Below are 26875 nucleotides of genomic sequence, written 5' to 3' on the forward strand. Positions count from 1 at the left end.
ATTGATAAGCACGCGCTTGAGCGGTGTCCATAGAGTGAGTGCGGTTGTTTTCTTTTTTGGAATTGAACACGCCGAAGTCATGTCTTTCTCCGTTGCTAGGCAGGGTCACCAAAACGGTCATCCAACCAGCAGCAGAACGACGGCATAGACGACGAACCTATAAATCGGTGGTGAAGCAGAGAGCACGGAGTAGAAGACTGCGGACGGAGTCAGCAAACACACGTTTGCCTCCACAGATGTCTATCGCGCCCTGGGCAAAGCGGTCTCGCCCCCCCACCCCGATAGCAATGCACGCGACCGGCGAAAACGGTTCGATCGCGCGACTCGGCAGTTGTCAAGTGCGTCGCCTTTCCCCCCTCCTTTCTAGCCAATCTCCCTCTGTGTGTGTGTGTTTGCGCTTAGTCATGCCCCTCCAGCTGTGTGCAGTGGTTTTGTGAGCGGACTTGAGCGCGTCATCGCCATCAACGCCGCCGCCGCGGTGACTTACTTTCCACGCACGATGATTGTGTGTGCGATCGATATAACTGCCAAAGCTTGTTCAGAGCAGGTTTTTGGAGCATCCAGGGGATAATTCGCACCACTTAGAGCTGTAGTAGAGCAGCGACGGCATCGTTGTCGAGTTCGTCGTCTGTTGCAAGCTGAAATAGAAAAAAAAAACATATTAGAAACTTGCATTTTCATCTCGTAATCTGTCTCTGATGACTAATTTCAGACATGGAGGAGGTCAATGACTTCATCCTAAACCTTATCTGGGGGTGGTCTGTACCTATACACCGCACCCTTTCCCTTGCAGGCCGACGACACACGCGGGAGAGCTAGTTCCCGAAGATAAGAAGTCAGAAAGGGCGCCTCTAAATTATATCGTACGACCCACACAGCATGACTACACACAGCACCTCCTCTATCTGGGCTGTGTGTGTATGTTGATACGTATCTACTGATAGCTAACTATTCCCGCAATAGTGCACACCTAAACGCATCCTCCTTCCCTTCCTTTTCTACCAACACTGCACAGGCTGTGTTTGCCAACCTGCACCGCCGTCCCACTTGCATTATCGCACTGGATAACGGGGGTTGGGTCATCGAACGACGGGCGGGGGCACAGACACCAGACGATTACATGGCCCTGGCGAGTCTGTGGCGTTTAAGGCGAGCCCCGGCGTTGTTTGAACCACCTTGTTTGAAGAGGGAAATTTCTCTTCTACTAAACACACTTCGCCATACAAGAGAGGAAATACATCTCAACTTGGAGTTTTGTCACGAGGAATGTGAACGCTGCACACAAACACGCACTTCAGTACAACTGGGAGGTTTAAAAATGGGGCGATCCAATTGATGATTGAAAGTAGGTAAGCTTCGCGACCGTACCAGTGCACACACAGACACACCGTTTTTTTTTTTAACCGGCATTACGAAACGAAACTTGTCGTGCGTGTGTGTGGCAAGTGTCCGACAAAAAACCCAACAAACCCAACAACGGCAGTGCATTGCCCTCCTCATGTGCGCGCGCGTTCGCGCATATGGCTATCATGGGGGCCCGGCGGCGCACGCAATCACGCTGAACCAAGCTCTCGCGTCGCTAGGCGCTAGTGGCGGCCGTACGCAAGGCAGTACTTGCTTGCAGCAACACCACCACCATACACGCCCGGTACGCATCGTTTAATGGACGAGAAAGAAAACTTGCCACCCCTCCCCGGGTGCTCCTCTACTGACCGACTCTTCTAATCAGCGCGCTGGGGGCTCGTTGCACGCTGAGGTGGCTTTTTAAGTAGATGCAGCAACATACCTCACTGGCCGAGGCCGCACCTTACATACAGACCACGAAAGAGGGCGAGAGCGAAACGGAACACAACAAACGCAGAGGTGACATGAAGCAAGGGAAGTTGGAGATAGGGCGACGGGGGTAAAGTTCAACTGGCAACAGGCACCCGCCGAATGTGCATCTCTCGGGCGTTGTTTGTACTTCAGCAGGGAAGTTTGGAGGGCACTGAAGGGAAGACGACCTGCAGCAGCAACACAACGCTCCAGAGCGTCGGGGTGCCGGGGCAAGTGTACACACACACACATTGGGAGTGGTGTGATGTACACCTTTTGCCTGGTCGACATTGGGAATCGCTTACCGGCTGGAGGCAAACCGGCAAACAGAACTGTGTTGCGTCCATCCCGACGAGCTCTTTGAACGGAGTTCGTGGAGGCTGACTGAGAGAAAAAAGGCACATAACGGGTCACACAAACCAGGCAAGAAGAAGGCGGAGGTTTAGGCCTGTTAGCTCTGCTGACACAAATGCTGTTGCCAAGTGCACCAAGTGTACCCCGGGTTGGGATATGGTTTATCTCGAACCAAGCTGCACATTGTGCCGATAGCAATGTGTTCTAGGCTTAGAGACTTCAAGAAGAAAAGCTTCAAGAAGTTTCTACTGTATTGCTGTGTTTTGTGTGCTGTGAAGAAAACCTTGAAATAGCGGTAAGGCCTTCTTGAAGCACATTCTAGAATTCACACCGATAGCGATGTGTTGGGCTTACCATTGGAGACTTACAAAGAATAACCTCAAGAAGTTATTACTGAATTCGTTACTTGAACAACATCTTAGGCCATCTAAGAGGTTCTCAAACATTTTGAACAATGTTCGGACATCAAATGCTAGTCTCCAACAGTGTCTAATTACTAAATTACATCGATAATCAGCAAGATCTCCCTGTCCAATTTGTAAATTTCCCTTTGGAGTTCCTCAGAATCAAACAAAAAATCGGTAAACTATTTCACCTCACCTCCTGAAGCTCATTAGAACCTATCGAGATCTTCACCTGAGCCGACGACCCTTACGTGCGACCTACACCAACGTGTGCGTGCAACAAAAAAAGCTTGAAATCCCTTCCCCCTTTCGTCGTCTCCCTCATCTCACGACCTAACACACACACACCCCAAATTGGTGCAACTAGAAGGGAAACCTGAGCTCCCAGTAGGCGGAAGAGTGGCTAATGCCGAACGATAATTACTTAATTGCTGCTGACCTAGTGCGAGAGCGGTGGTGTAGTTCGCTAGAGCGTAAACGCGGGTCGGTTGCGCTTTTTTAGAACGTTTGCTCCTTTTTTTTTTGTTGGTTTGCTTGTTTTGGCGTTGCGTTGTTCGCGATCTTTTAAAAAACACACATACACACACAATTTGAAGGTGGCTTAGGGCATGGGGAGCAGCCTTACACGAGTTGTTTGTTTTGTTGAATCACACGAACACCTGAGAGCCGCCACGGAACCGAGCTGTTGGTGGAGCGCGTTGTGTCTCTGAACCTTTTATTTATCAAGATCACTAAAACAAGGAGTGCCCCCAACTGGATCTCAAGTGTACCCCCCTCTATCTACCCCTTCTTGAAAGCGATGGGTGGCTCTAAGAATAGAACCTGTTCCGCGTCTCCATCACTCCATTTTTTTTTAACTTGTCGCACGTCTAACACGATCACGACACCGTCGTCGACGTCTTTGCTGCATGGTGTCGGCGGCGCAAGGGAAGAAGGTGGCGTAAGAAAACCGGTTCTGGATCAGTTTGCCAAAGCCGGCCGGACCGGGGGATCAAGTGTAGGTGGGTTCGCCCGAGTGGCAGCACACTTCTTGCCGTGTGACGCATAAGGTCTCGCCGTCGTGCGCTCCACCAACCGTATCCGTAACACCGGTGGAGGTCATCGCTGAATGGAGATTCGCGCTCCGAGTCGTCAGGTTGGGCACAGATTGATTCCTGCGAATGTTGCGGAAGATTTTTTTTTTGCTCCTCCAAAGAGTTACCTCCAATCTGACACCAACAGATTATAGCGAGCTTCTCAATGGTTTGTGACGGGGGCATGACTTTGCTGTATATCTTTGCACTGTTCGTCTTTCCTTCAACGGTGCGAGATCCTTCCACTGGCAAGTCCTCGATCCTCGTGTCTCGACTCGCTGTTGAACTCAAAGGGGTGTAGCAATTAATATTCCTCGCACAGCAAACAAACGTACACCGGGGCAGAGTGGTTGGTTGGTTGTTCGATGCCGAAGTACACAATCATGCGCGACACACCATCAACAAGCAGCAGCAGCAGCAGCAGTGTCGGGTCGTGATTGGTCCCCAGCAACCGGTACCCGGCTGCGTGGCGCCTTTTCGCGTGGAGAGGAAGAACCACGCCGCGGACGACTGCGAAGCGCTCTGTTGGATGAACAGTTATGGTCTCTCAAGGTTACGAATTAATTGGTGTAAATTAAGCTTTATTATCGTCGCTAAATTTGAATATATCTGTCCGCTCCCCGTCCCTCCGTCCCGGGTGCGAGATGGTGTGTTGCTGTGCACTGTTGTGGACGCTCCATATCCAACTCTGCACGTTTACACTGTGTCCTATTTTTGGCCAGTGGTTCGTTCTAAAGAGTTGTGTCGTGTGATCATGGAGCAGAGTTGAGTTCGTCGTGTTAAGAGGGGTCAAAAACTGCCACAGCAACGTTTCCTGATCATTTGCGTAGAATCAACCGCAGAAGCATCTCTCTTGGGGACTAGACAACAGTGCTGGTTTTAGGTTAACGTATCATTAGCGATTATATTACCACTTTACGCCTGACCATCCAATTGTTGGCCAGGGTCAGGTTCGGTTGCTAAACGATCACATTGCACCCAGTGAGACCCATAGCTACTAGAAAACACTTAGTACATGCTTTTTAGTACACCTCACTGCAGGGAAATAAATATTCCTGTCTTGCGCTCGCTGCCAATGCTTCCTCCCAGCACGAAAGAAGGAAGTATCACGTTCCATTACGCATCAGCGTTAATTACTACACCGACGTAAAAGATAACGATAGACAACGGTTGATAATTGCCGATTAGACACTCTCTGCGCCCAATGATTTGTTTGTACTAAATATTTACACACACACACAGACACACACCCATCACACAAAGGAAGCAATACGACGGAGGTCGTCCCTCGTCGTGACGTCGGACGGCGCAACCCCAACCAAGGCGGGCTATAATTCTTTTCCCGTAGCCCCTTTTTCCTTATAACGAGCAACCACCACCTCCTCCCCTGTCACAAAATGACCAATTTGCTAAAATAGAACTCACTCAACGTACCATCACCCTCCACCCACTCCAATCCTCCAATTCTCTTCTCGGCTCCGAACCGCGATCATGACACCGTTTTCGCGTATTTTCTTTATCTAGGACTCGCGAAATTTATGCCATCCCCTCGTAATCCATATCGTGGTGAAATATAGTATCGCTTGCCTTCCCCACTTGCCTTCCTCCCAGGCGTTGTTATGTTTTGCGGGACGCTACCGAAACCGCGCACAGCTAAACAAAAATTCCGCACAACAGAAATCCGTGAACCGTGTGCGCGTTTTTCCTATTCTTTTTGCGTGCGTGCGACTTCTGTTTGGTTGGCATGACCCATGAGCCCCCTCGTGCCCCCGTTGACCATGGAGGGTTTGATTTATTGCAGCTGGTCCCCCAACCCCTCCTGCCCCTTGAGCAATATATTTGTTGTTGTTTGGTGCTTTCTTAGCGAGCGAGAGAGTGAGTGTCCGGCGTTTGTGTGTCGCCCCATTTGGGCGGATGCCGCCAGTGGACAAAAGTTGGCGCGATTTGTCGATTTTGTTGTTGCTTTGTTTATGAGCGCACTCGTCCGCCATAGCAGGGAGGGGGAGGGAACTAGCTGTCCAGCATCCAAACTTCTTAAAGATGACAATAGTGGAGCACAGCACATTTGGCAGCAATTAGTGAGGGAAAGAAAAAGGGCAACAATTTGCCTCTATCTAGTCCACCTTGTAGCGTGTGCTTGTGTGTTTTTCTGCCTTTACTCTGGGGCTACTCGAAACTACTCCAAGGCGAACGTTTTTTTTTCGCTTCTCTCTCTCGCGCGCGGTCAACCACAGTGTGTACTAAAAATAGTAAAGGGCCGAGCGCGATGAAGGCGATCGCGCCAAAGGCCACCACTATTAAGAGGAGGTATTGAAGGAAGATAGCATAATGCCTTCCCTTACCCTTCTTTGCACTGGTACTTCACCGACGAGCGCAATGTAAACAGCGTCATCATCGATATGTGGAGCACATTCCCTCCTCATATTGGCGGCCGCAAAAACAGGGTGGGTCATCCTTTCCTTTCCGATAAATCCCGTATAAGCAAGGACCTGCAAGAGACAGAGCACAACAAATTAACGAAAAGAGAAACAGGAAGCTACCGAAAGCTACCGTTGCGGAATACGCAACGGGAGCAGTTTGGTTCGGCTCGCGCGAAAGCAAATGCGGTTTGCGCGAAATGCGTTTGATTATTTGTTGTTGGCGGCAGTGCTTGTTGCCAAACTTGGCGGCAAGGGGGGGTCGGTTGTTGTTTGTGGGGCGCTGTTGCAAATGTTTATTTTCATTTCTGTTACCGCTTGTGTGTGTGTGTGTGTGTGTGAGTGTGTGCTTTTATTTTTCTTTCAGAAGCATATTGTTTCGGGTTTTCCCTTCCCAAAACACGCTGCGGAAACCGTATCATTCTTGCGTGTAAACATAGAACCACCACACACACACATACACACGTGATGTCGCTCATTTGTCGGACCGAAAGCTGGTTCAACGAACCCATTTGGGATGGGTAATATAAAAAAAAAAACAGCAATAAGAACGTGTTGGAAGAAGAAATGCTTCCCCTATCGCTACGCGCCCAATTGATGAGGGTAAAAGCGAGGGAACAAGGTAGAGCAAGCACAAAGGTAGGGGCAGAAGATAAGTAAACCAATCGCTTTTGCGATGTGTGTACTACTAGGCGCGTATCGCACGCGCGGTGGCAATAGTAGTAGACGGTTTGGCGCACACTGGCAATCCGCGCGCGCACTGGCGCAACACAGCGCGTAAACACGGGCGTCGTCGGGGTGAAAAACACACACACACTCCTCCCTCCTCCCCCAAAAGCTGTTGCTGATGCGGTGTGTTTGCGTAGCACGTGCGTGTGTGTACGGCAACTGTACCTCACTGTTTTGTATTTTTAAAAATTTGTGTTTTTCACAACTGTCTCCCTTTTCTTACCGAAAAAAAGAACGTAAAAACTGTGCTGAATTGTGCATTACGCCACGCGCCTTTTACTGCGCGTCGTTTTTGAAATTGGCGAGCAAAACAATCGTCATTACCGATGGGAGGACTTTGATGCAATGTTTACGCAAAAAAAGAACTCCGATTAACCGTCACCGACGATTTTGACCGATAAAAATAATAAAATAATTCTTAAAGCAGCACCATCTTGGGATCGGAATGCTGCAACCACTATCGATCGAAGATCAGTGGTAATGGGAATCTTACTCCACCAAAACACAACACCTGGAGAACACCGGCGTGCGTATGTGTCTCGATACAAAAATACTACAAACGCCTTTTACTAAAAATACTCGTTTACAGTGTGGTGAGTGGCCGGTGAACGGAAAACCGGGGCGTATTTTCCGTCTTTGGTAACCGATACACCATAATGTTAATTTTATTTATTTTTATTCCTCTCCTTTCACCACCCAAAAAGTCCCACCAAATTGTGCTTTAATCGAAGCAAATCAAATATACGCGCGAGTGTAAAAGCGCACTCAATGGAAACGGGTCGAGCGAAAAGGAAAACATCCATCAACGGGAATTGTGTTGCGAGCAAATCGACGCAATTCAACAACAACAGCATCCTCACCTCACCTACTGCTCCCCCTTCCCCAGCACCCCTCGCTCACCAACAAATTTCAACTGCAACAAGAAGAAAACACTAAAAGGCCAAATTCACCACACCATACACAACACACATCGTTTGATGAAAATACAACCCCGTTGAAGGATAAAAAGCGAAAGGAAACCGGCACCACCGATTCAAACCCCGAGTGTGTATGTGTGTGTGTGTGCATGAGGTGTTTTTCTTCTTCTCCTTCAGTATGTTGTGTGATCCAATTTTAAATAGTTGTTTACCGGCCCTCTCCCGGTCGCAAGTTGTTGCTTCAGCCGTATAAATAAATACTAAATATAGCAGCGGGCGCAAGCACGGCAATGTTTTCCGTCCGTTCTAAAGCAACAAAATCCCCCCTTTTGGTCACCCAAGTGGTGTATCTGTGTATGTGTTTATCATGTCATTTTTTGGGTAATGCGAGCCACCCCCCCATCGATCCTTTTTGCACTCTTTTTGTTTTGCCATACCTGAGAAAGTGCGCGCAAGGATCTTGACAATATATCTTTTACCATTGCATTAATGGACATTGTGCGTGCGTGCGTATTAACGAACACGTGATTCGGTTCGTGTTGTTCCAGCGCGTTTTTATTTTTGCGCACCTGGTATGCGAGGGAGAGACCGGGTTTCGGGTTGCATAAATATAAACCTTCTTGCCTTGGAACAATTCAAAAATCCTGTTCCCTGCATTAAGCCGGACCAGGACGAGTTGCTACTGCTGCTGCTGCGTGGCTATGTTTGGGGTTTTGCTGCCGAAGTTATTTTCAATTTAACTTCCATCTTCGGCAGTGAGAGCTCAGGTTCACTTTATCGTTTATTTTGTAATTTTAACCGGACCGAAGATCCAGTACCGGTATGGAATGCATTACAGTAGGGCACGGAATAATTGGGACGTGGGATATTGAGGACCTGATTGATGAATTCAATTTCTCCTGAAGTATCTGCAATCATGAAAAGTATTCGCCATTGATACGCCAAGATTTTCTGGATATCCTGGGATCTTGAAAAGTATTGGAAATTGAAGATCTTCTGGAGTTCTTGAGATCTTGAAAAGCATTAGTTATTGAGGTTATTTTGGAGTTCCTGAGATCTTGAAAAATATTGGTTATTGAGGATCTTCTGGAGATCCTGAGATCTTGGAAAGTATTTCACTGTTCACTGACGCCCCAGTAGGCACTTTAATTCTTGATGAAGTAGATCAATTGAATATCTTGTGTAGTTCCTTGATTGATCAATTGATCATTAAAGATCTTGTGGAATTCCTGGACAATTCTACTATATTGTCCAAAGATTGTATACAATCCAAAGCATTTACATGATCTTCTATCTAGAGATCCTTGGATCTTGAAAAGTATTGGTCATTGAGGATTTTCTGGATATCATTGGATCTTGAAAAGTATTGGTCATTGAGGATCTTCTGGAGATCCTGAGATCTTGAAAAGTATTAGTCATTGAGGATCTTCTGGAGATCCTGAGATCTTGAAAAGTATTTAACCGTTCTGCAGACAACCCAGTAGGCCCTACAATATCTTGATGAACTTGATCAATTGAATATCGTGTGTAGTTCCTAGGATCTTGAAAAGTATGTCACAGTCGGTCATTAAAGATCTTATGGACCCCGGACTATATAGCAGAACCCAACACATTTACATGATCTTCCATCGTTCCATTTCGTATCCGATCAACTGTGTACGCTCGCTGACCATCGTAAAACCTCATCATCCTGTCACCCATTATTCGCACACTGGTAGTCAATAAACAAACGAAACGAGATAGCCGCCCGATGGGGCAAGAGCACCAATGTTTTCAATGACTTAAATTGTGTCCTCGATCTCGTGTACACCCGCCACTAAGCGCACATCGAACTTGCCCCCGCGACGCAAAGATTGCAAATGCCCTGGGTCCCGGGTCCCGCCGGCCGGTCACCTTGTCCCCCCATCGTCAGCATCTTCGCCCATTTACCTTCTTATCTCGCAAGACGACGATTCTCGAGTCGGTTTTGCTCTCGGTAGTGCTTCATCTTTATTCTGTTTGGTTTCTTTCGCTTTCGGTGTAGACGCACTATCGCGTCCGCCGTCCCATTACAAACCGGATCGAAAGCTCAACACACACACCCAATCCCTCTCTCTCTCCTCATATCCTGTCCTGCCCGGCAGGAGGAGGATGACCTACCTACAATACAGCCGTGCGGGGCTGGGGTTTTGAATGTTGCAAACTTGAGCCGAGATTACATCATCCCGTATTTTATTGTGTTGAGGCTCTCGCTCGCTCATTGTGTTGTATTTATGTTTCTTTTTCTGGTGCAAAATTTATGTCCTTTCTGAACAACGGGGGGGAGGTGGTTGATATAAAAGGAGGGAGGAGGGAAAAGGCGTACCCTGCTTATGATGATTGCAAAGCGTATTAACGATGCGTATTCAGAGCGGTTGAAAGCCGAGGTCGTTCTGCTTCAGTTGCCCACTGTCCGCGCGGTTGCTGATAGTCCCAAGGCAAGCAAAGGAAGCAATCAAACTGACCTATTCTGTTTCTTTTTTTTTGCGCGCGCTTCTCTCGTCGTCACTACATTGTACATTATTACTACCTATGCTACTACATTGCAAACATACCGTTTCGTTTTCTTCTTCTGTGGCGTGGTCAAAGGTCCGTAGTAAATAGCATTTTGCTCTCAGTCAGTCGGGTTAAAGTACTGTGCACTGGAACTACAATGCATTGTGCAGAAAGTCCAAGTTCATTAATTCATGGAGATCTGGCAAACAAGAAAAGAATTAACTTTATTTAATTTAAATTTAAATCATCTGCCAAGCAACAATAAAGCACCCACATCTTTCCAATAACCCCTAACAGGTTAACTTTGTATTCTAATCAATACCGTGTGCCCCATAATGTGCCGATGTCAATTCACGGTTTAGTTGCGGAATACAAACGCGTGCTCGGGCCAGGACCAAGCTCTCGTGCCAAGCGTGACGCGCGTACCGCAAACTACCACCGCCGCATGGGCTGGCTGTCCGTGAAGAAGACATGGCTAACCTTCAGCATAATTTGTCCATTGAGCGTTTGGGCGGTTGAGCGGGTTGTGGTGGCGTGGTTGAGGCCCGGGGCTCTAATAATAGCAGAACTTCTGGTGGGAGCACCGGGGGGGCATGGGGCTTTTTAAAACACCCCCAAAAACCGTACCCGCATCTAATGACAGACCCACCCCATTATGGGTCAGCGTGATCCTCCACTACGTACGGAAAAATAAATATTTCGATATCGTACTTCCTGAGGTTTGAAGTGAGCGATCGGTGGGAAGCGCGGTGGTTCTGGAACCTTGAAACCTTCCCGGAGGGGGAGACACCACAACGCACCACATACGAGGAAAAGGGGAGCAGGAGAAGAGTTCTGTGCGCGCACATTGTGCACGTTGCTTCAAGAGTAGCCAAGAGGGTTGATTGAGAGAACAGCAGTACGCGACCAAGCGAGATTTGCATAAACGTGTTGCTGCGCGATGGATGCTAGGCTTGCTTTTTTGTGTGTGTCTGTTGTTGCTTCGTTTGTCCATAGAGAATGTGTATTGTTTTCCAACTCGCCCCCCACCGGTAGCAGGCTGTTGATGTTGATTTGTTTTATTCTGTGGTTCGTGCTTTGCATGCTTGCGCTCTTGTTACGAGATTGAGAGGCAGAGAAGCTCTTTAATTATGCTTTTTTTGTTGCTGATGGATATAAATCTGCATAAAACTACTCTAAAGCGAGTGTTTGTGGGGAGAGATGCACACAACACCGTACACACATCCGCATGCTAAGCTGAAACAATTGCCCAGAAGCGGAGATCAGGAGGTAAGAGATCCCCTATCTGGCAGCTTATACGGATCAGTAGAAGCAGCACCACTAGCAGCACGAAGCAGATCGTTTGATCGTATCGCTGTGATCTACGACCCTGCTGGGGTTTGGAATCAGATCCGTCCTTTCCTTCCTGCTTATGTAGCCAGAGATTCGGGATACCATTTCCCACCTCGTCGCTCCCAACTCTTCGTGTGATCGTCTATTAAATCCGGAGAGCTCCACACGATCTGCCATCATGCCACAAAGGGTCTATATGAATCGTGTCTGGGGGGACAGTTGCCAGTGCTCTGTGTATTTCGGACCTTTGTGTGTTTACCACTGTGGCGGAGCTTTAATTTATGCTAATCGATGCAATAAATCGCAGATATCTGAAAGAAGCGGCCACATCACACTGCTGTGTTTTGTTTTGAAGGGGCCCTTCTCTCTCTCTCTCTCTCTCTGTGGTGTGTGACAAAAACTAAATACTTGCACGCACGTGATCACCGCTCAATGATGCAGATTTGCTGCCCGGGTGCCTAAAATGGCATGGCGAAGGGACACACTGGAACACTGAGGAGAATCGATCGCGTAACGCGTGACGGGTGTATGACGTGACCCGGCACAGAACACATTTTAAAGGGCCCCCTCCACTTGAGGGAGTGCAAAATGCATAAAACATCACACACTCATATGGCTCGCTACTCCCTTTTCCTGTTTAGATCTCTTGCCGGTCGCAGTCCTGTTGCCTCCCACACACACACTCCTTCTTCTTGCTGTTGTTGACACGCAACACAACACACGTACATGCGTGTTCGGTACATACTTTGTTTGCCGGGTCAGGCTTCTGTGTTCCCCGCTCTTCTGTCGCGCGACCCAGCTCATCTATGGAGCGTTAGACCCCATCAGTCGCGGGAGTTTGGAATACGTATTTGGCGCAGCCTGCCTGGGCCATCGAGTGTACGTGTGTCCCTTTCTTAGCAGGGGGTGGTGTATTTGAAATAAAGTGATTTATGATTGATTGTTTTTTATTGCATCTAACCCGCTTCTTCTGCCTGCCTTTCCCCTATTCCGGCAACTGTGCTGAGCGTGGGCCACACGATCGAGTGTCACCAAATGCAGACCCGCGCCTTATACCATACCCTGTACTGTAGCGCTGCCCCAGTGTGCGTGGTGTTATGTAGAGCTATATTTTGTAATTGAACTTTACGACCGCGTTGAATACAAAGTACGCTACTTACGGTGGTAGATACACTTCGACCAAATGGGTAGAGATTGAATATAATCGCTGCACTCTCCCCTCTCCTTCCTCGGGGAGGCTAAAGTCACGTTGCGCGGAGTGCTTTTAAGTCCGCGATCCGATCCGCGATCCAGCGGCTGCGATGATCTTAATTCATTCCTAGAATGGACGCTTGTATTGAATGTGCAACAAGGTTCCTTTTTCAGCGTGTGGCACACTTCAACCACAGCGTCTTGGTGAACGCAAGACTAATGAGCGTCCCGAACGGGACACAGTCGGTAATTAAGATGCTAGAATATCTCACTTAATCGATCCGTGATTGAATTGCCCCCCCATATGCGAAGAGTGCACAACAACAAAACGCCGCTCTTTACCCCATCATATACGATTGGATGATGTCATCGGTTTCAAGAGCCATTCCTCCAGATCCTTACTTCCTGTCAGGGCAGTGATGGCGGTTCCCCCTCTCGGGGGCCTTTGGCGATAGGGTGTTGTTCGCTAATATATTTTATTTCTATTCTAGTAGAAAGAGCTGATCTTCCTTCCCCAATCCTAGACAAGTTCGCGCGTTCCACACACTCTTCTCGCAAGTTCAAAGCCGTCCGGTGTGTCTTCATTTCACAGCGTAATTTATCACTTTGTTTTGATTCTCCAACAACGCCAGACACCATTAGCCAGGGAGAGAGCGCGGCGCGATACGCGAGCCGGCTGAAGCACACACACACACACACGTAGGGGTCTAGTGGGCGGCCGGACGATGCGAGCGTTTGCCGTTTCGACACATTGCGTCAAAAGCGTTTTTGTCAAGGGGTCGATTTCTAAGGTGACCCACCTCCTGTACCCGAGTGGCTCATTAGTTGTTCCACCAGCTCTAGAGCACTCTCGCTCATTCGAAAGGAGGAAAGTATTTTAAACCATATTTTCCTCTTTTAGCACTTGCTTACATTTCGTCATTGTTCCATCATCAGACGGTATCGTGCAATAGAATTTTGTTACAAAACTTTGTTCTAGTATAAGTACAACCAAGAACCATTATCCACGAAGATTACATATTCGAATTAAACGGCCTTGATGTCGGTTACGTTACGATAAAATCGATCTTATGCTCACGTGACTTCACTCCTCACTATAAATAAGAAGCGCGATCTGAACAGGAAACGATCTACATCTGGTCTTGTAAAGAACCGGTGCATATACCATCTAGACCACCAAGCCGGTCATCAACAGTGTCAGCTAAATGGCAATATATTACACCTTGTATCACCAAACAGGAGACAGAACAGTGAAGAAGATGACCCCATAAGAGATTGGCAACCATTTTTGCTGTACAAAGTTTTGTGTTTCTACATCGAGAGCGAATGAGAAGAATATATCAACAACAACAACAAAACTCATTCGAATCCACATTAACACCGACGATGGCAAACGATGCGTTGCGCCCAAAAGAGGAACGTCACGGATAACTTGCTCCATGAAATATTTCAACTTTCCACTTCAGGGTTTCGGGGGTCCCAAAAACCGAATTGTTTACTTGCGACAGTCCACAATCCACCATGGGAGTGCGGGGCAGCAGTAAGGAAGATTGGTTAGTTCTTTTGCGGTGGCATATTCTTCACAGCCGCACACACACACACATACGCTGTGGGCAAAAATAAAACCTCCACAGTGAGCGAAACACTTAAAACTCGGAGAATGTAGGGACCGCCGGGCGAAGGTCACACCACACCACACAGCGTACGCGCACAGATGCTTTGAGTTGATTCTGTCAACAGATTTTCAACATTGCCACCGTATGGGGGACACGACCCGCTGCTGGATGGATGATGGGTAAGCGTGAGTTTGACGATGCTGGTGCCACTAAAACCGATTCCGGCCGCGACCGTTCCGACGGTCAACGGGTGTGCAGCACCACTGGTTGGATTGGGTAGTAAACATCTCATCAACTCGGAGTAACGCGCCTAAGGGAGTTCTACCAAGGAGGAGGGAACTGCGAACGTAATAATGGTCGGAGTAGGAAGACGCGGCGGTGCGTGTGAGACGCGGTGCGTGTTGAAATATATGTTCAACTACGGTACCGAAGCGCGCGGATTAAGCCGGGCAACGGCGGCGGATACATGTGCGAGCTGAAGGACACGATCGTAAACGGTGACAACACGAGCAGATGTATGAAGCATATTTTGGAATAGAAATTAAGCCGTATTACTTCCATCTTGGCACAGCTCAGCCGGTAACTGTCAACTAGATACAGCTTTGATTAGTTCCTCGTTGTTCTGTGTTGTTCGGGGATAAGCACACGCACACGCATGTCTTTGAGCTATCATTTGTCAAGCTCAAACCGGTCCATACCAAGGTCCGAGTGGTTGATGCAGTTCCGCGTACGCTATCAATCTATGTCGAAATATATCATCCGATCGTTTGAATCTTGGTCTCATATGGATGGGTTGATGTCCATTTCATTTATCAAAGACACATGATTTAATGATCACTCAAACTTGCATAAGTATGATCCATAACAGTGACCATGAAGATGATTTCCTATTGAAGGGACTTCAATATCCTACGACTAACATTTGGTCGAGCAGTTGACCGCAATTCCCATTAAACTGTCAACACTTGAGTTTGCAGATGGTGGCGCCAGGCGATGATGTTGACCATACTGTGTCTATAGCTACTGCCGTGGTATCACACACAGCGGGTAGGGGGATGGTTGGCCAAATATTGTTCTTACCGCTAATGTGGGAAAGAGCTACACCGACAGTTCCTAATTCCAACCTGACAACAGTTCCTATCCCCCATGTGTGCACATTTTAAATTATCCCACAAGGTTGCTTATAACGGGACATCCTTAGTGTATCGTTATCACTAAAAGGTGGTCCATCACCGGTGACTTAACACATTCTAGAGTGTACATACACATCGGAGCACAATAAATACTAAGCGCTCGATAACAATGTACGATGACCTGGATCGACTCCCACACTTGGCAGGTTAATAAGCTTGTCAGCCGGGATTAGTGGTCCGCGAGAGAGGAGTGGTGCAAATAGCAACCACAAGGCACTAGAGATTGCAAGATTTAATCAACTCACGTGTCACTGAGCGCGCGCGCGCCCCTGTTGCTGCTCCAGTGCTCCAGTAGGCATCTCAAGCAGACTAATGTACCACTCCTTCTACCTAACCTATTATTGGAACACCTCAACCAAGTGAAGCAGAGTGGTGAGGACATCACCTTGCTTGTTCTACAGGGCGCGTTACGTAAAAGCAAACGAACAGATATAGCGCAACCCATTAATTAGCGATCTTGATCGTGAATTTGCACTCAAATTGTATCTTATCTTCTAACCGGAACAGATCGCGAAGAACCATAACCCCTTGAAGGATGGGTACGTGGTACCGTGGTGTTCGCCAATAGGAACGGGAGTGGGTTTGTTTGTTTTGCATTTTGTCGCGATCGGGGCCCCTTTGTGTTTGGCGATCATAAAATTGGAGTAAGGCTATAAGGAAGTCGTGCCGCGCTCACAACACCACTGCAGAAATGCATTATGCGCACGCCGAGCCGCTGCTGAGTTCGTGCCAAATGGTTTGCCAACGGTTGTCCTCTCCGCTCGTGGGGATTATAAACATGGTGGTGGTGGAATCCTTTCGCGACAGACGCGCAACACCCCGGAAACAGAAACTGGCAACCGACCGACGCAAGCAGAAGGGCACAAGCGTTTATCTGCCCTCCAGATGGAGCACGTTTCGGCCATTTCAGTTGCCGGATCTGGCCTGGCGATCGTGTCTTTTTATAGCAGGTTTACTGCTAGTTAAACAACGGGCAGCTCAACTTTCCCCCTTTTTGCAACACAGCGTGCATCTGCACACCGCGTATGTGTGTTAACCTTGATTGTAACCTGCGCAAAGCCCATTTTTTAGACTCGTTACAAGCATGATACATCGCACAGTTTACAATTGATTAGCTCCACTTAATATCCAATGATTTGTTTCACCTTCATAATCAGTTTTTGTGTGTTTGTTCTGTGGTCGTCCAACAAAACCGGACACAACCGAAACCGTCGATGTGATGTGGTGTCCCTCTTTACAAAAAAAAAGTGTCAATTCTTCTCCAGCTGATGATGATTGGGGATCCGCGTTTTGCCTTCATTTAGCTGCCGAGGCGCACCGGTCGTTCGCGGTGATGAATTGCCCACAATTTGAACGACGACGGGAAGGAGAGGGGAGTAAAAAAAAGCATACTCACATGTACACATCTCTTCAAATTTAACCGTCTGGCAAGAGCGCAGCAACAGCGACGGCATGGTGTAACACGTTGCGTGGAGCGCGAGCGGACTGGTCGCGCAAACTGTGCCGGAGTGAAATGTAAACAATTTAAAATTGACGACCCGCGCGGCTCACTTACGGCCCTCGGGCCCGCGGTTCACCTGGCATTGCCGTCCCCGTCCATAGGCCATAACGAGCGACAGTACACACACACACAGAGCTATCCATCACTTTTGGGTGCGCGCGTTGCCTCGCGGCTTCCCAACTGCAGACGTGATGAGCGCGCGCGACAACCCAACGTCGATCATATGTTCGCCCGCGAGCAGCTGTTTTACGGCGTTGGCAAATAAAACTGTGAAGTAAAGCAGAAAAAAGAGAGTACCGAGTCATATACACACCTCACCTTACCAAATAAATATGCAAATTCGATGACATTCGGGACAACACTGCCTAGTGCTGGGTGTGCAGTAGCGGTGGCGACCCGTTAAGGAGCATCCAGAGTGGGGACCGTGAAATCTTGTTACCCATTGTTACCGATCCGTGTTGCACACTGCCGTTGCTAGAATAATCGGGCTTTTTTGGGGGGAGTTTTGTTACCATGGACACGCCACGCCACATTTGCTGTGGGGAGAAAGAAGCGTACGGTGTAAAAAGACCGGCAGAGGAATAGCAATAGCAGTAGTAGTAGTAGTAGTAGTAGTAGTAGTAGTAGAGGGTACACCCGGCAACCAACACCCCCAGACGGATGGAAGGGAACATGCAAACAAATTCATTTCGAGTGAGATAATCATTATCACACGCGGTTGCCTCGTGATGGACCGGACCCCGCCTAGAGCGACGAATCGTGATGGTTATGATAATGAAACCTGATAGCACACAAGCTTAAAAAAAACGGCCTGGAAGGAAATATTGTCGAGAGACACTTCATAATGGGCTAGGAGAGTCGTTGGTATCGACGGCTGATCTCAAAAATCCACTAACAAGCACATTTTATTTCCTATAGGATCATAGGATCTTTGGGATATCTGAACATAGACAGGACACAGGGGATATTACATAAATAAAACTCAGGTACGCCCGCGATGTTATCATTGCGCCCCGTGTGCCATTATTCTAATGAGCACGCTGACAAGGATCCACAACATTCGACCCCGGAACAAATGGTTTGTTTAACTTTACACTCCTTCCGCCCAATGATGGAAGGGCGACTAATTATGATCGAAACCCAGCCATTAATCATTTTTCTCATCGTGGCAAAGTTACGCGACAATGATCCAGCTGGTGCGATAGTGTCTGTGTGTTGCGGCCACAACCTTCCCAAAAAAACGGTGGAAGCACATGTGTGCCACATGATTGCCAACATTCTCTGTCACAGCTATTGGAGGAATAGGGCGAGAAAGTGGCAGGAGCTCGCTCTACCCCAAGCCCACCAAATCGGCTCAGGTTTCCCACCGGCCTGATGGTAGAGCTCCTGTCCCCATTCAAGTGTCGTCGGTGCTGCCAAGGGTGCGAGTTGAGTGGTGGAAGCACAAACATAAACCTCTGGTTTGGACCGTGCTACCGAAAAACAACCTCGAAACACGCGGACCGGCGGCCAAGAATGAGCGCTACAGATGTTTCCCATTACTAGCTGTGCGCGAACGGTTAGCGCAAAACACACACGCACGCATGCACACTCTCTCTTGTGTAGACTGATGCTCGGACAGCTGGATATATCCACCAACAGTGCTTCCATATGCTGAATTTTGAAGATACAAATACCCGAAAAGATGGATGCGTGTGTGTACGTGGGAATCATTATGACGATGGACAGACGTGATTGATGGAGCAGGATATGGGGGGGGACCACCGACGACAATGATCCAACGCCGGTTATGATTATTTTGCGTTTCGGAATAGTTATGGAGTACTCTCAAGCATTCTGAGTAAATGTCAGAAACTGTGGGATTGAAGCTCCCACTCCACATACCCAAGAATTTAGGTGTTACCGGTGGTGTGTGTTTATACTAATCACCTTCGAATCACTGCATCAAGAGTTTACATGTTTGATTTAGCTGACAACATCATTCCCGTAGCCGCCACCGCTCGCAACTAGGTTAACAGAGTCCACCGCACAGGTCCAGTTGCCAGACAGCCACCCCGACAGAGAGGAGCCGCAGCCTACAACAATGTTGCGCACACTGTGGTCGGGCGGTAAACTGAAGTGCGGCGCTGATGCAACAACGCGCGCTGCTGCCCCGATGATGTTTATTCGACTGCTTATCACCGCAGCTGATGGTGAAGCAGGAAGTAAGCGGCCGCCGGTCTCGATCGGGTTGGCAGTAAACACAATTCACGCTGCATCTGGGCCGCAGCACAGCTTCCAGATGCGTACAGTCAGATGGGTGAATGTATCAGCATAACACGGCTTTTGCCCCCGCGATCGTTGCCTGCCCGATCGAGAACTGCCAACAAGGAAATCTAGCGCTTATCTCAGGCCTCAGGCCCGATGAGAGATGGCTTTGCACAGGGTGCTTTACACCACTAGCAGCTAGTAGGCTCGCTAAACTTCCAGATTGTCTGTGGAGGAAACGGGAGCCTCTAGAAGAATGCTGTGATTGTGCCACTAACATCGGGTTGTTCGTTGTTTGTGAGGCATTCTCGGTTGACTGTGAAACCACACGTTGGAGTTGGGTTTGCAAACGGAATGCACACACATCCATAGATGGACACCACACCCGGGGAAGGTAAATGTTGAAGGTAGCCATCAACAGCGTTTGTGCTAGTTCCGGCCGTCGATGAAGGTCTAATGAAGGTGCAATATTTATCAACCTTATAGGGCCCCCGAACGATGCAACGATAGGTCGTGTCGCCTGTCGCGGCAAATATTGTCGGGATATTGTTTTTTTCGCTCAAACCACAGTGACCTACACTCGGCCAAATGAGCAAATGAGTGTGTGGCCGTTGTCCAAAATAGTAAACGGCCGGCTGCTGAGGTGTTGTTTACCGGCGTCGTGTAAGCAAAAGCGTCCTCCTCTCACCGGTTCCCGCTTGAGCGACTTTTTGTGCTTACGTCGATTGCGGGTTTGAGGGAAGATGATGATGGTTGTTATTTTTACCAACCGAACCGAGTATCATCTTCGCTTGATTGCTCGTTCCCAGCGCGAATGACGTTCGAGAGCTGTTTGCCGTCTGTTGAATGCGCGGCGGCGGCCACACACACACACACACTGTTTACATCCTTCCGCCCCGGGGCGTGTCAAAGAACAGCTGATTGGAGCTGAGGAAACAGAAACAGTCACCCGTGTCTTTGCGAAAAACGGTCGAAATGGGAAAGTGTTTCGAACATTTCACCATCTGCGTAGGAAAATTCCTCACAAGGCAAACGTTCGTACATCTCTCGGCCCACAGCCCCCCCGGACGATCTCTTATCGGTGGTTGACGCTTTCCTCAATTAGCCGCGAACGATTGGGTCGTTAGTACGATCCAGAAAACGGGGAGTACGTGAGTTACACACAAAAAAATGGGAGTCAGCGTAGATTCGCGAGGTCAATCCGCTCGCGAACCATCTCGACGACGTCATTGACGTCAGAGTCATTGAATTTATCAGGACCTGTGGCCCAGGTCGTTGCAGGTCAATGACCACGGGATGGCGATAATTTCTGCGGGAGGACATCTTCCGATTAAAGACTTTACTACTGCCCACTTAGCTTTGCGCTCATTACTCATTGGTCCCATTGGATGATCTATGATCATATTGTTTGGCTTAGTTTTGTGCAACTCATGTTCCAATTCTTCCTTTTAATAATAAGCATTTTTCTTCTTCCTCTTCTTCTTCATTGCAGTATGGCTCAAAGAATTCGCCAACAGACAGCTCGAATCTGGACCATGTCACCAAGGTGATCGCTTACCATCCCCGCTATCTGGACCACTTTCTCAACACACAGAAGTTCGTCATGCAGTGTGATGGGCCGCTACCGTACGACTATAGGAACTACATAGCGATAATGGTAAGCTTTGTTTTTCCATGTTTCTATATCAGTAGCGCTTACTAATCTAACGTTTTTCGCTTCGTTGTTAGGCCGCTGCCCGCCACAAATGCACGTACCTGGTTAACCTGTACGAAGAAATCTTCCTAGCGAACGGTGGCGACCCGAACTGGCTGAACGGGCTCGAACACATCCCCCCGAAGCTACGTGCCATTTCCGACATCAACAAAATCCTTGCCCATCGCCCGTGGCTACTGAACAAGGAACACGTTGAGGTAAGAGATTCCCGTGAAAGAACTCCCATAGATATCCTTCCGGTTGCTTAATCGCACATGATTCCCTCTTGCTTTCCCTACAGCGACTCACAAAGGGACAGAACAGCTGGTCGCTGTCCGAGGTGGTGCACGCGATCGTGCTGCTGGCCCACTACCATTCGCTGTCCTCGTTCGTGTTCTCCTGCGGCCTCACCCAGGAGCTGGACGGCGCTAGTCACAAAATCGAAAACAATAACGTTCTCACCCAGAAGACTGCCTTCAACCGTTTGAATGATCTGTACAATTCTCAGCATCCCGAAAACCTCCCGAATGGTGATGATGGTAAGAGAGATGGCACAGATTATGGTCCGGGGAGTTCAGTTACTGACAGGCTCCGCCTTTCCTTCCAGCCAATATCCGTCCGGAAGTGACCGTCGATGCGCTGATGCAGCGCATGAAGCGCCTGTCGGAGAAGAACGACGAGTGCAGCGAGACGGAGCTGAGCAATCGCTTCAAGCACGTAGAACAGCAGGCGGCCGAGCTGCCGCCGGTGGTGCGGGAGGCGCCGGCCGACGTGCCGCAGCAGCTAGGCCGCTACGTGGACGATCCCGGCTTCACATATCAGGACTTTGCGCGCCGCGGTGCGGAAAACATTCCGCAAACGTTCCGGATACAGGACTACTCCTGGGACGATCATGGATACTCACTAGTAAATAGGTAAGTGGACGCAATTACTATCGGACAGCGTTGGCAACTCCCGGCTAACAATACGCTTGCTTCCCGGCAGGTTGTACAATGATGTCGGTTTCTATCTGGACGACAAGTTCCGGGCGGCCTACAATCTAACGTACTACACGATCGCGGGACGGACGAATGTCGACACGTCCAAGTTTCGTCGTGCCATCTGGAACTACATCCAATGCATCTACGGCATCCGCCACGATGATTACGATTACGGCGAGGTGAACCAGCTGCTCGACCGCTCGCTCAAGATGTTCATCAAGACGGCCTGCTGCTTCCCGGAGCGCATCACCAAGCTGGACTACGACAGTGTGCTGGTGGAGCTGCAGCACAGTGAAAAGGTAGTGTATCATTGGTACAACACCAGTGGTTGCTTCAGAGTTTCTAAACGATCAATTTGCTCTTCTGTCCTCTCTCTCCAGGTTCACATCAATCTTATGATCTTGGAAGCCCGCAATCAGGCGGAGCTGCTGTATGCCTTACGCGAAGTTATGCGATACATGACATGATTACCACCGGCACCGGCAAATGCCAGCCCTTCGGCCAGTTTTGTGAGCCTGCCTACCACAGTGAAGGAGCACGAATGATTGGGCGGGAATTGCGTTTTTGCGGGAGGAGGATAGATATATACATACATATATACGGGGACAGAGAGAGAGAGAACAGAGAGAACAAGGAATGCGTGATATAGGCAGGTAGGAAGATGTTGAGAGGTGCTTCAGGTTACAAACGTTCAGAGAAGAGATGTGTATTTTTTTTTGTTTTTAAAAAAAGAGGAAGGATATTTGTGAACGCAAAGTTGTTGCTGTTTGTGTTATTGTTGTTAACTATATTGTACTAAAACCCCTCTCTCGTCTCACGCCACGGATGCGTCGTTGTTGAAGGTGTGCAAGATACGCGTGATAGGAGGTTGAGGTGGAACTTTCAAACTGGAAAGGAAAACGGGGGAAAAGAGTGTGTGTAAAGGAACGTTCGCAAACGAAACCGGAGCCTTGGGTCGACCGGAGTGATGATGTGCAAGCAAAATGGAATATTTAGATGGGTGATATAGTTTTACATAAACACATATTACATATATACAAACACATGGACACACGAAAACACAAAAGGGTTGCCCGCGAAGCGCGATGGACCGTCAGACCCTGCAAAATGTACTAAGAATAGGTTGCTGCTTGATGCAAACACGAAAAAAACGGTAAAGAAAACGTTCAGATACACTAGCATATGTGCGCCACACCATTCAAAGAGAGAGAGAGAGAGAGAGAGAGAGAGAGAGAGAGAGAGAGAGAGAGAGAGAGAGAGAGAGAGAGAGGGCAAGTTAAGGCAGGGAGGCATGGCATCAATGTCTAAACGAAACGCAAACAAGCTAATCATTGCCCTGCAAACATGTAAGCGTTAGATAGATTAGAACCCCTACTCTCCCCAGTTCTTAGTCCGAGGGGCGCGAAACCCCCCACCCCCTCCTCCCTATTGACGATGTCCAATTTTCGGATGAATGTTGTTTTTTTAAAAACTTTGTATTACCTATTGAACGGACGAGATGCGCTCACACGGCAAGAAGAGAACATAGGCGGCAGTGCAGGTGGTGTGTAATAAGGAGTAAGCAATTGAGATCGGAACGAAGCGTACAGCCGGTCACTATACGAGTGGCATATTGCCCCATACTAGCTAAACCGCATTCTGATCTCACTGTGATAAGGTTTTACTTCTTTTCAAGTGCTGCCGCGGCTACTACTATTTGCAAAATCACAAATCGAAACGGGCGAGAAAGCGTCGCAAAGCTTTCCCTACATTAGGCGTGTAACTGTGCATTAAATAGCTATTCAAGCCTGCTACTGCTACTGCTTCCAATTATGCCATATAGCCATAGGGTGATATCCTTGTTGCAATTGTAATTGTTATTTTATCTTCTTTTTTTGTATTGACTGGATCTTCCAACAAATGAAACCGAAACGAACCACAATCCTTAGTACTGTTTTGTTTAGCAAAAGCTGTGCTGTAGTAACTGTCCGAAGTTTAGCTAACGACACACAATACCACCAACCAGATTGGTTTGACCGTTTTTTGGTTCGTTTAGATCGAGTTTGGATGGTGTCGTTCCCATCTCAGTTTTTGTCCTGAGAGTTTTTTTGTTACATGCAATATATATTTTTGTTTTATTTTTCTCTAATCGACGAACGATCCTTATTGAATTTTAGCATACGTTGCATGAAATGCAACGTTACTTCAAACAAGGATTACACTACCTATTTGCTGCTTTCCTCATAGGAACGTGGTTCTACTGTTGTTTACGTTACTAGATCTGCTACCAAATGTTATTTGCGATTCGCAATCAGCGATCGTGCACTTTTACATGCTTTCTACAACTCGCCAAACTGACCTTTGTTGCGAACCAACTAGTCCACTGATACGGCGCAATCTGTAAGCGGAAACTGTGCATTAGCTAGATTGTCGGATTTTTATGGCAAAAAAAATCCCAAACTTTCCCTCGCCTCAAAGCAAAGATGCGGTATGGTTTCAAGGAAAAAGAAAGTACGCATGCATTGGTTGGCAACACAGAGCTGATGTATTACCATGTCGAAATTTAACCGTAAAACAAGGCTGTAAACCAAGTTTGCCGTACAACGCGTGTACAGAACAGTGCGCGCGTTTGCAAGCAAGTGTTCTCTTGCTGTATGAAGCATACAACAACAAAAAAGGCCAGCGTGCAAATGGTGTGCATATATGTAGGTGTACACCAAAAGAAGAAAACAAGTATGAGTCGTGAGAATGAATTTTGTAAAAAAAAAAGAGAAATCATCAAAATAAATTTACAAATACTACTCTCCTACACCAAGTGGAGTGTTTCGTTTAGTGTGCGCTTTTGATGTGTACGTAGGATGGGTCCACAGAGGTTTAGAGCAGATCCACCGGGGGAAACGTGTTTGTAACGAGTAATCGGTATCAATCAGCTGCGCTCAAAACAGTCTTACACACTACACAATTAAACTAGACCCCACGAGAACGTTGTGTGATTTGCCATTGTGATTATAATTGTGCCAAAATGTGAAATCAAATAAAACAAAAAGCAAACAGCTTCGAAAACAGATTTGCCGAAACAACTAGCAGTGCAGTTCGTCAACAGTGCCTTCATTCATACGGTTCGGTTCATAACACCATATCTGCCATACCAATCTGCGGAGCATAAAATAAAATAAATTAACTTTTATACATATATTATTATTATAAGATAAAATATTCAAAACTAGTAACTGATGATATACATCTGACCGGTAAAAAATACGTATGTCTGCCTGCAAAATAATATGAATTTTCAAGGTAAATATGAACAGTACAAGTGTGACGAAGTCCAGGTAAAGGGTCAATACGTCTACCTTTGACACACGAGTTAAATAAAACACTAAACACATAGGTACATCACTTAACATACCCGAAATAATGTGTTCACATACATGTGTTCAAATACAGGTACGACTCCATTGCTCAGAGCTATCCTTATGGTATGGGTAAAAGATACATTTCAACAAATAGCCCTATAAATTGGAGAAGCACTCTGAGGAACTATATCAGTCGCAATTAGCTGTTCTTCGCAGTAACATTGTCTTTCGAATTTCGAGAGTCCAGGAAGCTTTTATCGTTTAACATATTGCTAGAAGAGCACAGTCAGAGCCTTCGTTTCTAGTATCACTATGGCCTCTAAAGACTCTAACAAGCCATCTCCGACAAGAGTGCCGAATATCGACGATACTGTATCGAAGTTGTACACCGGATTGTCCGCACTACAGCAACAGTCCAAGAGCTTCCAGAAGCGAGACATTGAACAACTTCTGAAGGCAGCCCTGGGATGCGCTGATAGCACTCAAAAGTACACACCGTCGTCCGATACTTCCAGCTTCCTGCACAGCGACGACAGCAACGACAGCAGCCGGCTTCTGATCGCTTCAGAGAGCGACCACAGTGACACCCAGTCGAACCACAGCGAACAGTCGGAATCGAGCGGAGCGACATTCACCAGTACCACTTCAACCCTTAACGACAGCCGGTCAGTTACCGTCATGAAGAAGCTTCACCCTTCCCGTCCACTCAGCCGATGGCATTCACTGGTCGCGGCGAACAACGAGGAAATTCCGATCGTATACCACAAGAGCATGGCTCGCCAGTTCCCGGTCAAGGATCGCACCCCGGAACAGATGGAAATGCGTCGCCGAAATACGGAAGCAGCTCGTGTCAGCAGGGCAAAGTCGAAGATGGCTGAAGTTATGATGGAGAAGGAAGCATCAGAGCTCGGTGCAGCGAATACATCCATCAAGGAAATGATCGCTTCACAATTGGCCTACGCAAACGAGCTCTGTAAGCTGCTGGACATGCCAAAGGTGAAATTGAATACGTTCAAACGAGTTGGACAAGATGGCGCCAAATAGATAAATAGATGCGAAATTTAGTTATTTACTTATAATAAAAATTTAAACTTAAAGTCATCAAAGTTCGTTCAATGGTTATAAGAAATCTTCCTCCGTTGATTCTTCACTTTTGATGCTAAATCGAAATCTCTAGTTCCGCTTTTTATCCCTCTCGTCCTTTCAGCCGATTGCATTCCATGATCGAATGCATATAGTTGGCATGATGAATATATAATATAGATATAGAAAATATATGTGATGATTTTGACGGCAGCATAAGGATAATTCACCACAAGTCCCGAGCCTGGATTGAACATCAAAACAGATGGAATAGCGACGTATATGATAGCAACTCGTTGAAGCAGGAGAAAGTCGAGGGTTGAAGTATGTATGTATATATTATGGACAAAGAAGCAGCCAATCAGTCTATCAAGCTTTCTCAGCTGATGGAAATGCAAAGTGTGAAGACTACATTTAAGCGTTCTGAAATAATTTTAATCTAATAAAAACACCAATGATAAACAGACATACGTTCGTTTGG

At 47.6% G+C, this 26875-nt stretch overlaps 3 protein-coding genes across 8 annotated transcripts in view; 2 read left to right on the forward strand and 1 right to left on the reverse strand.

Moving 5' to 3' along the window:
- The window catches only part of LOC1269945 (sestrin homolog), a 32083-nt gene extending 7319 nt beyond the window's left edge, over nucleotides 1-24764 (forward strand). For all 6 annotated transcript variants that reach the window (XM_061642286.1, XM_308599.5, XM_061642283.1 and 3 more), the window contains exons 3-8: nucleotides 20796-20960; nucleotides 21032-21214; nucleotides 21298-21535; nucleotides 21604-21910; nucleotides 21981-22275; nucleotides 22357-24764. In XM_061642286.1, the coding sequence (XP_061498270.1) occupies nucleotides 20796-20960; nucleotides 21032-21214; nucleotides 21298-21535; nucleotides 21604-21910; nucleotides 21981-22275; nucleotides 22357-22443 (1275 nt within the window). In that variant the 3' untranslated portion in view covers nucleotides 22444-24764. The remainder of the gene's footprint in view (nucleotides 1-20795; nucleotides 20961-21031; nucleotides 21215-21297; nucleotides 21536-21603; nucleotides 21911-21980; nucleotides 22276-22356) is intronic.
- Nucleotides 1-26875, reverse strand: part of LOC1269946 (lethal(2)neighbour of tid protein 2) — a 59968-nt gene that overhangs the window by 30900 nt on the left and 2193 nt on the right. The window contains exons 2-3 of the mRNA XM_061642280.1: nucleotides 16952-17592; nucleotides 488-638 (exon numbers count right to left, since the gene is read on the reverse strand). The gene's annotated coding sequence lies outside the window, so the exon portion shown is untranslated. The remainder of the gene's footprint in view (nucleotides 1-487; nucleotides 639-16951; nucleotides 17593-26875) is intronic.
- On the forward strand, nucleotides 25157-26860 carry LOC4576387 (uncharacterized). Its single transcript, XM_001237110.2, has one exon. It carries the CDS (start codon nucleotides 25624-25626, stop codon nucleotides 26353-26355), a length of 732 nt encoding a protein of 243 aa, XP_001237111.1. The 5' UTR covers nucleotides 25157-25623; the 3' UTR covers nucleotides 26356-26860.

The sequence above is a fragment of the Anopheles gambiae genome, chromosome 2 (assembly GCF_943734735.2).
Source record: "Anopheles gambiae chromosome 2, idAnoGambNW_F1_1, whole genome shotgun sequence".
NCBI classification, from domain to species: Eukaryota; Metazoa; Arthropoda; class Insecta; order Diptera; family Culicidae; genus Anopheles; species Anopheles gambiae.

Bases quoted from the DNA above. Each gene is read 5' to 3' on its own strand.
- LOC4576387 (XM_001237110.2), top strand. From the start codon at position 25,624: ATGGCCTCTAAAGACTCTAACAAGCCATCTCCGACAAGAGTGCCGAAT.